Source organism: Etheostoma spectabile, chromosome 10 (assembly GCF_008692095.1).
Source record: "Etheostoma spectabile isolate EspeVRDwgs_2016 chromosome 10, UIUC_Espe_1.0, whole genome shotgun sequence".
Taxonomy (NCBI): Eukaryota; Metazoa; Chordata; class Actinopteri; order Perciformes; family Percidae; genus Etheostoma; species Etheostoma spectabile.
In genome coordinates this window covers 13673135-13690112 of record NC_045742.1, presented here as the reverse complement: position 1 = coordinate 13690112, position 16978 = coordinate 13673135, and the positions used below count along the sequence as shown (strand labels likewise).

The window sequence follows — 16978 nt, the reverse complement described above, 5'->3', positions numbered from 1 at the left end:
AGCAACTTGTCTCCTCAGTCCCCAGACGTTTGCAGACTGTAAGAGAGGAGGGGATGCCACGCAGTGGTAAACATGGCCTTGTCCCAACTTTTTTGAGATGTGTTGATGCCATGACATTTGAAGTCAACTTATTTTTCCCTTAAAATGATATTTTTTTTCAGTTTCAGCATGTGATATGTCATCTATGTGGTATTCTGAAAAAAATATTGAAATTTGAAACTTCCACATCATTGCATTCTGTGTTTATTCACAATTTGTACAGTGTCCCAACTTTTTTGGAATCGAGTTTGTAGTATGCTGGCTGCAGCTACCACATTTATGATGTATGATTTGCCTCGTCAGATGTAATATTTCTCACTCTTATGCTGATGGGCCTTTTTATTGTCCCACCTTATGGCCCAAATTGTAAATTATTGATCATGCACAAAGGCATAAACGCTGATGTGTTTTGTCTTGCTTTGCTTAATATGACAGAATGGGGCAACTGCCCAGATAATGTAGTGTACTTAACATGTTCCAAAAACATTCAGTCATCTACATATACAGTGCATGTGCAGCTGAAGCAATAAGGGCTTGTGATCAGTACTAACAACTATAGCTACATTTTAGTTTTTTGCCTGCAAACTATATGATGATCTAAAATGGGTTTATTTTTGATTTATGTGACTGAGTCAGAGGGAGGTTCATACAGCTAGCAGGCGGTCTCCAGTCTGCAGCCGTCCATCTTTTTGGGCAGCTCCTCCTTCTATGATCTTGGTAATATAGATGCTGTTGTCTCCTGGGATATGTTGGTTGCCGATCCCTCCGGCGATGCTGAATCCAAGCCCTGGTTGAGTAATAAACACAGTCAGATAGTCAATACGTGTACAGAATCACCTTTAGATATATTCCATGTCTGGAGGCCTGGGGCTGCCTCCTCTGAAAAAGTACCTATCTACAAATGTGGCTTCCATTAATCTTCGTGTTGTGGTTATTCAGTATTATTGCATTCATCTTCAAAAAGCTTGCGTGACAATGGATTTATTTACTTATTTTATTTTTTCAAGATATTTTGTATTGCCATTTTAGGCCTTTATTTGATAGAACAGCCTAGACGCGAAAGGGGAGAGAGAGGGGGAGTGTCATGCAGCAAAGGGCCGCAGGTCGGAACCAAACCCACAGCCTATACTCATGAAAATCACGAGCCTAGGCGCACACACAGGGATGCGCAGCAGCACACAAATATACAGAAGACTAAAAATAAAAAAATATTACAATGTAAAGTCGTATTATGATATGATCTGCTCCCGCAGTTTCACTTCACGCACAAGCAGATTGAGTTTCTTCTCTCCTTGCTGGTCAACAAATCCACCATCATAATAGCAATGTGCCAAGGTACAAACACGTCTGGCATTTAAAGGAAACGGGTTTATTGCATGTTACACCCCAAAACACAACTATGATTAATTAAGCCACGAAGTACAACCCTTTTGAACCATGCGCCTGGTGCACGGGCCGTTGTTCTTTGGCGTCAAACTAGCAAAAGTGGATTTGGACGCGCCTTAATTGTTAAAATACGGCCCTGAGCCTCTGTACATTGGTTGCACGCTCCACCAGGTGAGCTATCCAGGTGCCCGGACTGACTCTATCTTAGTGTTTGATAAGAGGGATGCGTCCTTGACCTTTGGGCCCTTTAAGCAGGTTGACCTCCAGAATCGTCTCGGGTGGTGCCTGTCTCCGTCGGACCAGCAGCCTCACTACCGGCCCCGCCTCTTTCAGGGCTTCCACCGCCCGACTGTGAACCACCTCAGACACGTCCACTTCGTTCACACGCAGCACGCAGTCATTCACCCTGTGGAAGAAAAAGTTTGAATATACTGTATATCACACACACTACCCTGTAAGATAACAGCACTGAGCATGGCCAATGTAATCAGCCTCCAAAGCACATAAAAAAGCACTTCATAACATAATTCTTGCATGTTTCAGGCTTTGGTTTTCCAGTAAATCATAACTTTGAGGAAACACAGAGAGCCTGGGGGCAGAGGGCTGTCAAAACTCTGCCTCCCACACAGCACTGCCTGGCAGGACACAGTGGTGGTGAGCTTTAAAGAAGAGAGTATGGAGGTTAGACTAGAGAGAGAACAGAGGGTGCACAAAAGCTCGAAAAGAGTAAAAGAAAAGAGTGAGGTGAGGAGGGAGGAAAGGAGGGTGACCAGGTGAGGAGGGAAACTTACCCCAGCCTTCCATCCATAGCAGCTGCTCCTCCGGGGATAATCTTGGTGATGAAGATTCCCGGATCATCAGGAATGTGGGGATTGTCTATTCCTCCAGCAATGCTAAAGCCAAGGCCTGAGTTCCCCTGCACACAGGTTATGATTGACATTTTCAGTGTGGTACCATAAACTACACCACATACACACAAACACTTAGATGTAAGTGATGCACCCAATGTGTGCTCAGTGTAATGTGGCTCTTAAGTGTATTGGAATCTCAGAGGAACACGTGATCGATGCAAACTACTTTGGGGATTTCACCAGGAATTTCTGATGTCCATTTTCGTGGACAAATATGTGTTTGTGTGTGTGTGTGTGTGTCCTTGCATGTGACAAATGATAATGCCATGCATTTCATTAGAACAGGGCACTTATTTCAAAATGTCACGCTTATTCCATCAACCTACAGAGAAGCATCAGTGTCAGAAATGCCCTGTGTCCACAGAAAAGTGGATTTATGATCTAAAGTAAAGATTAGCTGAGAAGTGTCATTTCTATTGGATGATATAGATCTTCTCACTCTCTGCTACAACCTCCCATATTTCCTGTCCATGAAATGACACAGGGTCCATTTGGATCCAGTTGGGTCCAGGCGCACTGCTGCATCTGACAGCTGTGGCCACAGAGACAGGCAGCAAACAAGACAGCTGAGAAAAGACCTCACTTTATTATTTTCTATAATTAATGAGCAACAGTCGCAACAAATTAGGACTGAGGGAGGCTGAGGCCTCCCAGTGTGCTGCTCTGGAGCTGTGAGGAGTACGCTGGGCTTTACCACCAAATGTTACACACCCACAGACCTTTTAAAGTGTGACTTCGCATAGCTTATTTAAGATTTCTGCATACAGTAATGCCACTTAGAGTGGAAGGGGCAGCAATCTAGTGTCTGTCATGGGGTCGGCGGTGCATCTATATGTGGGTGGAATAGTGAGAGCAGAAACATATGGCTCTGCTACTACAAGCTGAACCGTTGCTCAAGTGCAGTGGTGCCTGCTGAACAATTGAACAGGAGAGCACTTTACATTTCTGGCGTCTGCTGATGACGTGCATCAGGATTATGTAAAAAGCTATGCCTTGCTGGCGTTATTCTGCGCTCATACTCACTTGAGACACTCTTACTGCAGTGATGTAACAGCTATAACTTCACTTACATGCAACATCACATACAATTCATATAAATGTACAGTAATTGCAATTTTTCTTTGGTTTTTATGTTCTTTAAGCTCAATGAGTGAAGACTGAGCTGCTTACCACCACCTAGTGGGGAGATATTTATCCATCATGCAGAAAATGCATTTAAGAGGAATGTGTAAATTGTGGAAAGAAATGGTAAAGCTCACCCTCTCTAAAATGATCTCTTCATATTTGTACATCCCATCACTGCCATTTACCTGTCAAAATAAAAAGCATAATGGTTAGTTAGATCCCTGAGTATGAATTCTGTCACTTTTAAAAAATACAGCAAGTGGTTCAGCTAAATCCTTTACAATATAACACATAGTAGACTTATGTACAGACTGAACGCAGAGAACCGTGGAGAATACGATTGTTGAAAATATACAAAATATTACATTCACCGGATTGTTTCACTAACTAAAAATACTACCACCAATTTCTGATTTGCAGTCTATCTTTCTAAAAATGCATATGCACTGTGACACTAAATCTAACTGCAAAACGCACATTCATTCACCACAAACAGGCAGGGTCAACAGGATAATGGATGTCGTTTCACATAGCAAACAGCACGGGACTACCAGGAGGAGGCCTTTTCACACACACACACACACAGACACACACACACACACACGCTGACACAGAGGGAGTGTTAATGAGAGAGGTATATACTGTACAGAGAAAGAGAGAAAAAAAGAAGAGAACAGATACTTACATAAGGGCCTGCATCTAGTGAGTCTGCGTTGACGATGATGGGGGGAGGGTTGGCCTGTGAATATGAAGGAGATACACATTATCTCAGTGTGTGAGGCTGGCAGCACACAGATGTAATGCGGTACACACACTATCACTTGGGAGCAAAGTGAACGGATGCCATGGGAACAGTCGGTAAATCTCTTTGGGTATGAGACTGTGTGTGTGGGGATGTTGAAAAGGTGTGAGGACTGAGAATGAGGACTGGGGCAGAGAGACCATTTTTTATTAACCGCCACAGCCGGACATCCTGCTCTCCCCTCATAAAATAAACCAGCTTCTGGTTCCAGCCATTGGAGAAAATATGTTCATCCCACACATCCATTTCAGTTTCTTTACACACACAGATATAACACTGTGTAGTATCACACACAAAACATACAATTTCATGGTTCGGTAACCATTCAGTTAACATGACAGGCTACATGTAATACTAGAATACTAGAGGACCAAAAGTAATGTGTAAATTGTCTTATTGTATTCTATAATTTAGTGGGATAGGTTTATTTTATTTGTGAAGGATTAGTTGATTAATGGATAGTCTTGCATTGCCAGCCCTTCCTCCACAGCGCTGCGGAGGAGGGTCTGGCTGGTCAACACAGCATTCTGGGATAGGAGAAAAACGTCTTCTGGTTGGTTGGCATTTCTTTAAACCAATCCCATTCACAATCGTCTTGTCAAGGAGCAATGGTGCCTCTGCCAAATAGCCTCGGGAAGGAACTTGTTTTGATTGAGGTCAATTATTAAAGAAAATATATTCTGATCTTTCCTCATTTCATTTAATAGTTAAGTTGTCAACTAAAAATATATGGATTTCAGCTAAGAGTTTTCTTCATTCTAAATGCTATTTATCTAGATGCTCCCCTCTGTAGCATGAATACTATATTATGGGAAACAAATTACTCTTTATGTATTTCTTTGGGCACATTAGACGTAAAATGCAGATGACGTGTTGGCAATATTGACGCATAGTATCAGTAACAGCCTTAAAAACCCAGTTGTTCCCAGCCACAAGTGCTACATGTTAGTTCAATTAACTTTCAGGCTTAGCTCTATTGTGCCACCTGGTGTTTCTTTTTCCATTTAAGGCCTGCAGAGCGTCTGGAAACGCTGAGACCTCTAAAGGAAAACTGCCAGAGTGGAAACAGAGAAGCAGAATAGTGCAGGGACAGACACTGGTTGGTTTACGTGCAGCTTGATGGCCATCTTCTAGTTCAGCACCCTGACTGTCTACTTTGTATTGATTTGATTGAGCTGTGTGGGTGTGGGGATGCTGACAACGCTGCATGGGGACTTTACACTTCCTGGGGTCCGACACTGAGGAGAAAATCACTAGCTGCCTATCTTACCCCTGGTCCCCCCCCACCTCACCCAATCCCACCCCCTCGGCTCTGTCTTAATATATGCAGATGCTGCCTGCATCCAAGCAACTGACTATGATTGTCTTCCTGAATTGTCACTAGGCCTGTTGCCATTTTTAAATAAATGTCTAATCGCAATATTTTTACGTAATCGTAATTTCTTTGTTTGACCGCTATTAACTGATTATTGGTGCTTTGTTTTTGATTAGGATAAATGTTCTACTGTCAATTGTTAATTTAGTAAAATTACATTTTTTTATGATAATAAAAGAGGTTTATTTTATAGGCTGTGTAACTGTGTTATTACATTATCTCGGTCACATAACAGTGATGTAAGCAAAATATGTATCCAGTGATTCATTCAAAACTTTACTTTGTTTGAAAAACTAATACATAAATAAATATTTTTAAATTTGACTCAAAGAGAAAATTATATTGTTAATCACAATTATTTCTGAGACAATTCATTGTACAGCAAAATGTGGAACTGTTACAGCTCTATTCGTCAAATATCACAGAATACTTATTTTATGAGTCACAACGGAAGAATTCTGTGATATGTGACAATGATTACATTTTAACTGTGCTATTGTGCCATTTGCTTGTATATTGTGGATCCGCCTGCTGTGACATCTATCAAAGATTGACAGCCTGTAGTACAATAGTAGATATACACGGCTGATGAGCTGGCCAAAAATCAACATAACACCATATTGTGAAATAAGATTCACTTTTATTTGGGATTTGGTTATAGTACTGTATTTTAATTCCTTAAAAGGGCTTTGGTGGAAAGTTGTAACATGGGCCAAGGAAGAACGCATTACATCACAGGGCAGACAAACAAATTATTTGTATACCTTTCATTAACATCCTGAGATAGGGTATGGCCTTGGCGGAGGTCTGCACTTTCCGAGTGTCCTTATAGTTGTACATTGATAAAGTGGTATTTGCTTGCTTGAGTTTGTTGATATCACCCTCTGCTCAGTCCCATCCAGTTATTGTAATTATTGGTGTAAAACTGAATTTCCAGAAAATGTACTATATCACAATATATATTTGCTACATGTACTGTACTATACAATGAGCATTCTAGACACAATCTTCATGGTATTTATAATTTTACATTGAGATACATATTTGTATATTTAAAATCCATTCAGAAAGTGTTATTTAGTTGAAATAAAGAGTGTAACCTCTGTCTTTAGCAAATACAGCAAATGAAACACCTGACAAGTTGAGCTTTATAATCAAAATGTTCATATAAAAATCCAAAATTGCACTCCTGCTCATAATGGTATAATATAGCATAGCAAAATCTGCTCATGCACAGTTTCATCATATGACCCATCATGTGATGGTTACTGTCGGGTTATGGTAACCATCACATTGCCAACCTTGAATCGTTTCATGAACAATTCAACTTTAAGCCTTTAAAGACACTATTTAAACATCTATTCCACAAATTGCACAGTATTTTAAAGGCACTGAAGAGTTTTCCATCAATGAGGCTTCAACTGAAGACAGAAGCTTGAAACACACTCTTAAAAAGATCTGATCAAAGTCATCACCTCACAAGCTGTGTGCAGGTGCCATTCATTTCTCCACTTCTCAATGAATGACTTTCCTGGTAATGAAGGTTGCTCTCCAGATAAACAGGAGTTGTAGATTTGACCCGCTCTCAGTGGTGATGTGCTATGACTCTGGACAGCTGTGGCTACAACCCCCCTCCCACACCCTGTCAGCACAATCAGGCCTCCGTTGTAATCTGCATATGGGCAAACAGATGCTTGTGTTTGCACATTTCTCATGAATGTTTTGTGCTTTTTTTACCCTTCATCTCCAACTGATAACAGAGGGCTTAGTAAAACATCTGCATTATGAATGTAAAGTCCACAGCAGCCATGTTATTGACAGTCTATTGTGAATAAAACAAAAGCAGATACAGCAAGAAGTGATTGAACAGCCTGAGGGCAACACAGGGGAATACATTGGTTACTGTGTCCCTTGGTGACTGACAGACTAAGCTACTGAATCCACTACTGAGGCCACATGTGACGAAACACACCTGTTACAGTATAAAGCCTGCAGTGCTTAACATAAGTATCATAGTGGACCAATGCCTCCCAATGGGATCACTGAACCTACAAGTCTATCTGTAAGACAATAAACCCATCAGTCGTAGAAATCAGCAGTATTATCCGGGCCTGGAATTGCTGTGTAATCCCTCAATCTGAATCTCCCATTACAAGCAAACAAAAAGGAATAATGGAAGATAATCTCAACATGAGTAATCTCAACCTGAGATTGATTAACATTTAGCAATTTACTCAGGTAACTCGGATTAAGATGGATTACCCCTCCCTCCTTTGGACTCCTGGTAACCTGCTTTTACCTTTACAATAACCAGCTGCCCAGAGGAGAAAGGCGGCTGATTAAAAACCATAATATTTTACCACCACTGACGTTTATGACACATACTGAAGGTAGGCCCCGTCTGTGCTATAATGGGGCAGAGGACATACACAAATTTACAGCATCTGGATTTTCCTACCACAAGAGGCAGGTTGAAGATCACAGAGATGAAAACAAAAGCAGCTTCTTACAGACTGACGTCAACCCAGGAGGAGATGGGAATGTCAGTCAATGTGTTGCAGGTAAATATGGGTCAGATAACTTGAAGAGATTCAGAAGGTGAGGCACTAAAAAGGCTACAGATGGGGTACAGTGCCAGAGCTGTAGACTCGAGTCAGACTTAAGTTACAAAGCTGAGGACTTGATGTGGTGAAATCCTGGAACGACCAAAGAGAATACAACGACAGGTGGTACATGGCCAAACAGCGTGGAATTGTAATCGTTATGCCTCTGCATTGAAAGGACAAAGTCTCTGCTGAGTAAACACTATTATCAACTTTCAAAGGAAAATGTTCAAATGCCATTATGATCAGAAATCAGAGACCTGAAAGATTTGGTACATGCCTGAGGACGTGTCACTTGACTTGAACTAGCCTTCGATGACTGAGAATTAGACACAACAGCCTCATTTATACCTGGTATTAACATATGATCTGTCTCTAGATTTATATGGATAATGGCATCCAATCTATGGGCCTTTGCATTTGCATATGGTAATAAGCATTCTTCTTATCTCCATTCTGCCTGCTTTTGATTGGATCTCAATCTGCAAATTAGTCAGGCGGGGCTAGAAGACTTGCTAGCTATTACTAATGCCTGTAGCTTTTGCCAGGTGTGCCTAAAGCAGGAGAAGTAATGTAATCACGCGTGTGACAAGGTCCAAGAATTTTGGACCGGGACACATGATAACCTATGTCTGATTGCAGGGAGCCAGGTTCCATTTAGCCCTAGACTTTTTGTTCTCCGAGATCCTAAGCGGTCTGGATAAGCACAGAAGAAGTTGGGTCCAAACTAGTTTAATGATAGCCAGACAGATTATTCTAAGAGGATGGAGGTGGGCTTGTGAGATGGCTAGCGTGGCAGCGTTTGAAAGATTGAAAGTCTTCACTACAAAATGGAGAAAGTACTTAAAGTTTTCTGGAGGGTTTCTAAGAAGCCAAGTGCTGTGGAGACTATGTGCTTATTGTTTTACCACATGTACATAATGTTTATTTTGTGTACAGTTTGTCTATTTTGGTATTATTTTAGCAGAGTTGAACCAAGTACAGTTCACACATGAATCAGTACATGTGTGGGACTGGGAGACTTGTCAAGAGTAAACCAAATCTGGATATGATTGCCATAAAAAGTTTGTTTTAATTCACTCATCAAATGATGTTTTCACAGAGAGTTGTTATTTGCTTCTGCCCAACTGCAATGCAGCGTTCAGGGTTACAGTAGCTTTGGCACAAAATGGGCACCCACACACGTAGGCTGAGACATGGAAGCAAGTGAGCATACTGGACACAAAAACCTGATGAACACACAATGACAAGGAGTCCAGACTGCTTCCACAGCATGAGATCATTACAACAAGTCCCGAATGACCACCAGGAGCGAGAAAAAAATCACTCGCTAAAGTGCTTTCTTTCTTTTACTCCCTCGTCTCATTCACCCATCTGTTCATAATAGCTTTTTATTCATCAATCTATCATCTTGCTCTTCTGTCAGTTGAGATTGTGTGTGTCTGTCTCTTGTCTCTCAGCATCACGGTGGATGTGTATCATGTCCTGGTGGCACTGCACCACAAAACACTCACTTGGCTGCAGACCCTCAGGACAGTAAAGCCACAAAGACTCCCACTGAACCTTGGCAAGTGCAGGGTACAGGCTTCGTCCAAATTGTTAAATAATCAATGTGTTCCCATGGTAACCGGTGCTTGCACGGTATTGGCTGGCAAACCCTCTTAGCCACCGCCCCCCCGCTTCACCTCTCAAGGCTCTCACTGCAGTGGATGCGGCTCTGTGCTCACACATGCCTGGCCATGGGCTGGATATGCCAGACTGCCTTCAATGTTGCCTATATACAACACACACACACACACACACACACACACACACACACACACACACACACACACACACACACACACACACACACACACACACACACACACACACACACACACACACACACACACACACACACACACACACACACACACACACACAGAATCCATACGTCATGAGCTCAAAATTGATGTTATGACTGCAATAGAGTCAAGAGCAGGGATGTCTGTGTGGTCATTTTCTTTAAACCCTCTTCTTCATCGCAGGTAGAGTGGAGGGGAAGAACAAGAGGGTTGAGCACGTGCACAGCGGTGGCATGCTGACAGGGCATAACCCCTTCCTCCTGAGCAAACATTTCCACATCAGTTCCTCTCTGGCCAGGCACACCGACATGGCAGCTCAGTCTCCAGTGGTGACATCGCAGTGAAATATGACAGTCAGCCCCACTCCAATGATGCACCCAGTCAGTCAAATGATACAGCCAATGCTGAAAGAAGCCCTTCCTGGGCCTTAAGTCAGAGCTGATTGCAGATACATGTAGGCGAACAAGGCATACTTATGTTATTTAAAAATGTAGTGTTTCTTGGTTTTCTGATGTCTCTAGCAGTACTGCGTTTTTGTTTTCCTGCAGAATGTGGAATGAGAGAGGTAGTCAGTGGTGCTGCTCTGATCCCCCGGCTCTCATTGGCCTCTTGTAGGCCACGCTGCAGTCCAATCAATACCTACTCAATTACCATGCACCCAACATCTCATTCACGCTGGGGCCCTTGTGCCAGAGGGAAGAGGAAAGGAGAGAGGCAAGGTGAGAGAAGAAGTTACAGATGGATGGAGCTGAGAAGGATGAACACATGACAGCGAGGGATGTCTTACTCGGGGACACCGTCAAAACTCAATGTCGCAATCTTTGTCGGGGACAAAAGCAGAATAACTAGATGTAATAAGGAAAATCCCATAGCGGTAAAGGTCAGCTGCTCCTACGCTCTTGCTACAACACCAGCTGAATTCAGGCGTTCATTTCAATAAGGCAGCCACATGGAAATTAATTAGTTCACCCATAAAATGTCCCATTAAAGCTCAAAGTTTTTGGATTTGATAACTATGATTGAGCATTGTGACTGTGTTGCCCCCCTTTCTCCCTAACTCTCCCAACACACACCGCAGACGCACATTCATGAAACCATAATTAATAGTCCGTCACAGCTGTCAGCAGCGCTCCCTCCTCATCTTTATGTAATATTACAAAAGCATGCTCTGGCTTACCTCTCTGTCATGCTGAGCAGCTCCAAATGAGAGCTGGCTAGTTTGACCTTCGCAAGTGCAACCACAGAGGCAAAACTACTTAGTGTAACAAATATTCATAACTGTGTCGCTGGAGAAGGCTTTCTACAAGTCTAATGACAGTTAAGCAGGTTTGAACATAGAAGTGAGTCTGTGTGTGTGTGCGTGCGTGTGCGCACGCGCCTTATCTTGAGCATGTGTACTACTGACTCTACCCAAATTTCTGCAGATAAATCATTAATTCATTTTAAAAAATGATTAATTGACTACCAATTTCAGTATTATTTGTTGTTATAAAGGTCATTACATGAACTTAAAGCAAAATTGTTTGTATGCGATATCTCAGCGTTATATCTCAGATTGAGTCATCTCCGCCTTTCAAATATTGCTGCTAATAATTGGGTGACAGAACTACAATGATTCCCTCATCATCAATCACTATTGTTTTTATCCAGATACATTGCCAATTACTGTGCTCCTAGTTTAAATCTGTGGTATATCTGACATCACCCAGCCAACACCATGACGCTCAATCACAATGTAACAGCCATGCCTGAAAGTTACCAATTGTACTTGTGTGGCGAGGCTCCATGATAAAGGAAGCCTGTCAAGTGTGAGTGTCATCAGTATGCTTCACATAATCCCGCCCCCACTGCTTCCTCTACATCAGAGGTCACTGCAGCGTGTTACCTCACAGCTCTTGACTAGTTGCTACCCCTTGTTGCTAAGCTGAGAGAGCTGCTAAGCTCGTTCCTCTCTGGTGTTTTGGATCCTGCGTTGAATACCGGTGACAGCGCACAACCACAAACAACTGTGAGTGCTGCCATTTTGATGCTTTCTCTGCTGTCACGTTGCCTCCTCAGTCAACAAGGGTGTATTATTCTGCTGCTGTGGTATCATTATAGATAGCGTGAACTTGTTAGATGTATTTAGTTGAATTAATCTTCAGTTATTTGGTTTTGTTTGCGTTTGAGTGTGTATTCTGTGTGACGCTGTGAAAAGGTTAACCACACCACTGTACCAACCGGTAAGAAACGCATCCAGATACTACACACTGCATTGCATCTGTGAAATTTACAACTGGAATTGGAACTATTCTGTGATGCTGGTTTTCTTTAGGGTAATCACAAAGCAAACCTTACTGTATTGAAGCAATAGTTTGACATAATGGAAGAGAGTTAGATGAGAGGATTGATACCACAGCCAGCAGACAGTTATCCTAGCATAAAGACTGGAAACAAGGCTAAACAGCTAGCCTGGCTCGGTCCAAAGGTAACAAAATGTATCAACAAGCACCTCTAAAGCTCACTAATTAAAACATACATCTTGTTTGATTTGTCTGTACAAAAACCAAGGTGCCATTTTACGAGGGGTTATGTCGAGGTCATTGGCTGAGAGAAGTTGCCAGGCAACCAGCAGAGACTCCAAGAAATTACTTTTCCCAGAGAAGAAACAGTACGGCACACAACCCATTTGATATAAATAGCACACCATTGGCCGTTGCTGTTTATCAAGGCAGGAGGTCTATCCGCATTTAAAATCATAATTTCTTTCTTCCTTTCTTTCTGCTAAATTTCCAACCGATTTTTAAGCGGTTGTATTTGTGATACAGGATACTAGGACAAAGTAAAAGTGTGAGTTTTCATACCAAAATATCGGTTCTTGTGTTGATAGTAACAGTGGCTAACGTGGCTTTAAGCATAATATGATTAAAACGGGTTAGTTATAGAAAACAATCACCCCCTGTATAGTTGTCATGAAGGGGGAAATTAGCTAAAGAGACCAAAATCATTTCTTGTACCAAGTTGTTAACATGGTAATTTCTGCTGTAAAGTTGTGTGTCTCCGGGGAATGACTCACCTCAAGTGGCCACTCGAGGAACTGCAGTCCAGCCCCGGAGCATCCGATTCAATCACACAAATTGTTTTCACCATCTTACTGAGTTATTACTAATTACTTAAATAAAATAAAAAATGATACAAGCTAGGATCAACTTACTTCAGTATCAGGAAAGTCCTTTAACTTTACGTTAGCTTAAAAGACGAATTAACGTCACCTCTAGTGATGTTAAATTCAACATGTAACAGTACATTTTTCGCATGAACATCCAAAAACAGCATAAAAGTCTTTTCTATGAGTGTGTATGGTCAGATACACAGTTTACAAGCCAAAGGCAGTATCTACATATATATACAGTATATCTATGAAATAACCTAATGAATTAAACAAGATATAATATAACTAATGAGCTTTAGGGATGGTGGTGAATTTTGTTAGTAGACGGAGGCTAGCTGTTTCCCATTATTTCTAGTCTTTGTGCTTGGCTAAGGTTTCATATTTATCGGCCACACAGAGTGGTATCAATCTTTTCATCCAACTCTGCCAGAAAGAGCATTTCCCCAAATGTTGAACTATTCCTTTAATAAATGTGTTAAGCTGCCTCCATCAGTCTTAAATCTCTCCTTGCATCTTGAACCTATTGACTACCCAAGCTCTCAGAAAAGTATCTCACTGCAGTTAAAAGTAACATTAATAAAAATTAACAATCTGAAACAATTTACCACCAGAAAACACACCTGATGGTCCACAATGCTTTCTGCTGTGTTTCACTTTTGTCACCTTTATTTTTCTCATTTCTTTTACGAGTATCCCAGAAGACAATCTTCTGAGCTGCAATTATTTTTTTTGTTTCTTTAATCGCGAACATTGGACTGTGATTCTGCTTCAGGAAACCAACGTTGTAGCAAACACTCTCCCATAAGGCCACAATGGCCCTTAAACCCATCATGATGCCTTTCAGTGCAAAAAAACTAAGATATTTGTCTTTCAATTCCTTTCACAGCCTTTTACAAGACAAGCCTTCACTCACTTGTTCATAGTTTTTCTTTTTCTTTAAATGTGACTGAGATATTTTTGGACAGGAATAAACAGCTCCTCAGCTTACACTGGTTCACAAATCAAAATCATGAGACAGCGATAAAACTACTGGACGCAAATACAGAGCACTTAGAGCTCCACTGTAAAAATACTACAGTGAAAACGACAAGTCTAACTTTGACCCAAAGCCCAATGAAAACCATTCGTCCCAACCTCCCAAGGGAATCAGCCTGTTTCCACATACAGCAGCAGAGATCCTCCTGTCATGGTTGAGGTTTCACGCTGTTCTATAAGCTCCAGTTGGGAACGCCCAAGCATTCACATATCTCCATTCACTACCCTTGCCTGAGTTTTGGCTCACAATAGATGTAGGTGTTGAAAGTGATGAAGAACTACAGTAAGTAGGACAACGGGTGAGGCAACAGAAAGAAGAGCCGTGCCTCTAGTTTGCCTGTGATAGTTATGAATATATGAGCACATTTATCCATATGCTGATGTATTTAGAGCCAAACAGCAGAGGGAAAAAAACAGGGCATTGTTTTAAACGTTTGTAGCACTTTGGCGATTGCCAAATCAATCTGCCTCCTGTCGAGGGTCCAGATTTGCCCTTCTTCTCTGCCCACTTCGGGTTGTGTTCAGGCACAACACACCATCCCTTAAAAAAAACATCCCTTTTTTTGCTTTTGCTTTATTAGATAGTGATGGTGGATAGACAGGAAAGGGGGAGAAAGAGAAGGGATGGCCCACAGAAAAGGGCGGCAGGTCGGATTCAAACCCAGGCTGATGCTAAGAACTACATGGGGCGCTCGCTCTACTGGGTGAGCTAGAGGTAACCCTAGAGCAGCCATCTTATTGGACTGGAGAAATGACACAAACACTGATCTGAAAACACTCAAACCATTAAAAAGTGTATTAGGTAAGCCTTATAAAAGCCTTCTTTGCTCTAATTACACATTCAACTTAATTTTTAACGTCACTTACACCGCAATATTGTTTCTCTTATCATGGCAACCGCACTTTAAAATTCCTTTTGTTTGACGGCATTTTACTTACTCAGTCTACCATATTTTCATTGTCTATTTCTTGCCTGTATTTCTTGCCTTGTATTTCTTTCGTGCTTACTTGTTTGTGTGTTATTGTTTTGTTTTTTGTTTTTTGCTGTTGCTGCTATGCTGCTACTGTAACGACAGAACGACAGAATTTCCCCGTCGTGGGATAAATAAAGTATAATCTAATCTAAAACTAACTTTCTGTCATATTTGCTGAAACTGACCTTATGTTCGAGTAGAAATACATGAAGTAGGTAATATAAAAAATAAAAAAACCTGGCTCCTGTATTGCGATTTGCAAAAATCCACCGCTCCCTGCTCAGATGCACCAATCAGGGCAAAGGGGGGTGTCTAACTTCATGTCAATCACTGCTCAGGCACACGCATTTCATAGTGTCCTCCACCCCACCTTCCCTATCCACAAGCTGCAGATAGGTTTCCTCCCCTTCCCCCATCTTCACACGCGCTGTAAAGTGCACAGCTCTCCCTTGGGGGGGGGAGGGGGTTAGGATACCGTTTTGGGCTTTAGTGGAAAGGTGGAGAGACTGAGAAGTTGTCAATGTTCAAATTTTTTGGTTAAGTCCTAGATCTTCACAATCCTACCTACAGCACCTTTAAGGCTGAAACACTTAACAGAGGTTCATGTGATGAAACACTTAAAGGTATAGTAAGGGATCTTAATCCAATACAGTTTTTTGTCAAATTTAGTCGGTCACTTAGGTCACTTAGTGTGTGCTGAAAAAAAAAAGTAAAAAGAAAGGTGCGCAAGAGTCACAAAACACTATTCCAGCCAATCAGCAACAAGTTGGGCTTGCAAACACGTGATGGGGACAGGGGGAGAGGGGGGAGGCAGCAGCCAGGAGATATCATCCAGAAGAGTTTGCAGAGAAACAGCAAAAGAAGAAAAACACTAATGAATACATATTTAAAAAAGAAGTTGATTGGGAAAGGAGGAAGAGCCTCACATCGGTGAGGCTTTTCAATGCTGCAAAAACCTTCTTAATTTCGAAGAATTTCAAAAGGTCAGTTCAACCTCGTCCGTTTGCTGTTGTTTGTGTTGGCTGCTCCTAACTGATTGGCTTTACAGCAGTAGTGACAGTTTGCTAATCCACAACCTAACGTGAGCTAACATCCATTCTGTTCATCTTTGTTTAGTCAGCAGAGACGTAGTCTATATCAACGACGTTGCATTTCGGGAATTTTTCAGCTGCTGCCGGAAATTTCGCCTGATGTACCTTATTTCAAATGGATATCTGTTGCCTTCTGCTTTCTTTCAGTTGATTTATGATGACTATGGTTGACTGCTCCTCAGATCTCTGCAGGGTGAATCCAGACCGCTGGCTATCTATCCGGACTATCTGTCCAATCTGAGTTTTCTGTAGCACGACTAAAACAACCTTTGAATGTACACATTCCACCAAAACAAGTTCCGTCCCGAGGAAATTTTGCTCCGTCTGGCGCTTAACACCACCCAAGACGATTGTGATTGGTTTCAAGAAATGCCAATAAACGAGATCTCCCATGGTGGAATGCTGTGTGGACTAGCCTAACTCTCTTCCGCAGCATTGTGCAGGAAGGTCTGGCGATGCAAGACTAGCAGAGACACTAACAAAAGTGATCGTTATGGCAATCCAAATCCATGAGTCTGGGGGGAGGAGATTCTGAGGGGTTCTATTTGTGTGGCAGTTGAGTTCTAATATCAACAATCTTCGCGCAGCATTGCTTACTGCACCTTTAATACCAGCTGGCTGTCAAACACAGCCAACCTG

At 41.8% G+C, this 16978-nt stretch overlaps 1 protein-coding gene and 1 long non-coding RNA gene across 10 annotated transcripts in view; both read right to left on the bottom strand.

Moving 5' to 3' along the window:
- dlg3 (discs, large homolog 3 (Drosophila)) overlaps positions 1-16978 on the bottom strand; it is an 85519-nt gene that overhangs the window by 28863 nt on the left and 39678 nt on the right. For all 9 annotated transcript variants that reach the window (XM_032528575.1, XM_032528580.1, XM_032528574.1 and 6 more), the window contains 5 exons: positions 4147-4200; positions 3596-3646; positions 2217-2341; positions 1662-1831; positions 690-826 (listed from right to left, as the gene is read on the bottom strand). In XM_032528575.1, the coding sequence (XP_032384466.1) occupies positions 690-826; positions 1662-1831; positions 2217-2341; positions 3596-3646; positions 4147-4200 (537 nt within the window). The remainder of the gene's footprint in view (positions 1-689; positions 827-1661; positions 1832-2216; positions 2342-3595; positions 3647-4146; positions 4201-16978) is intronic.
- The window catches only part of LOC116697252 (uncharacterized), a 13881-nt gene continuing 12394 nt past the window's right edge, over positions 15492-16978 (bottom strand). The window contains exon 3 of the long non-coding RNA XR_004333978.1: positions 15492-15578. This is a non-coding gene — a long non-coding RNA (uncharacterized LOC116697252). The remainder of the gene's footprint in view (positions 15579-16978) is intronic.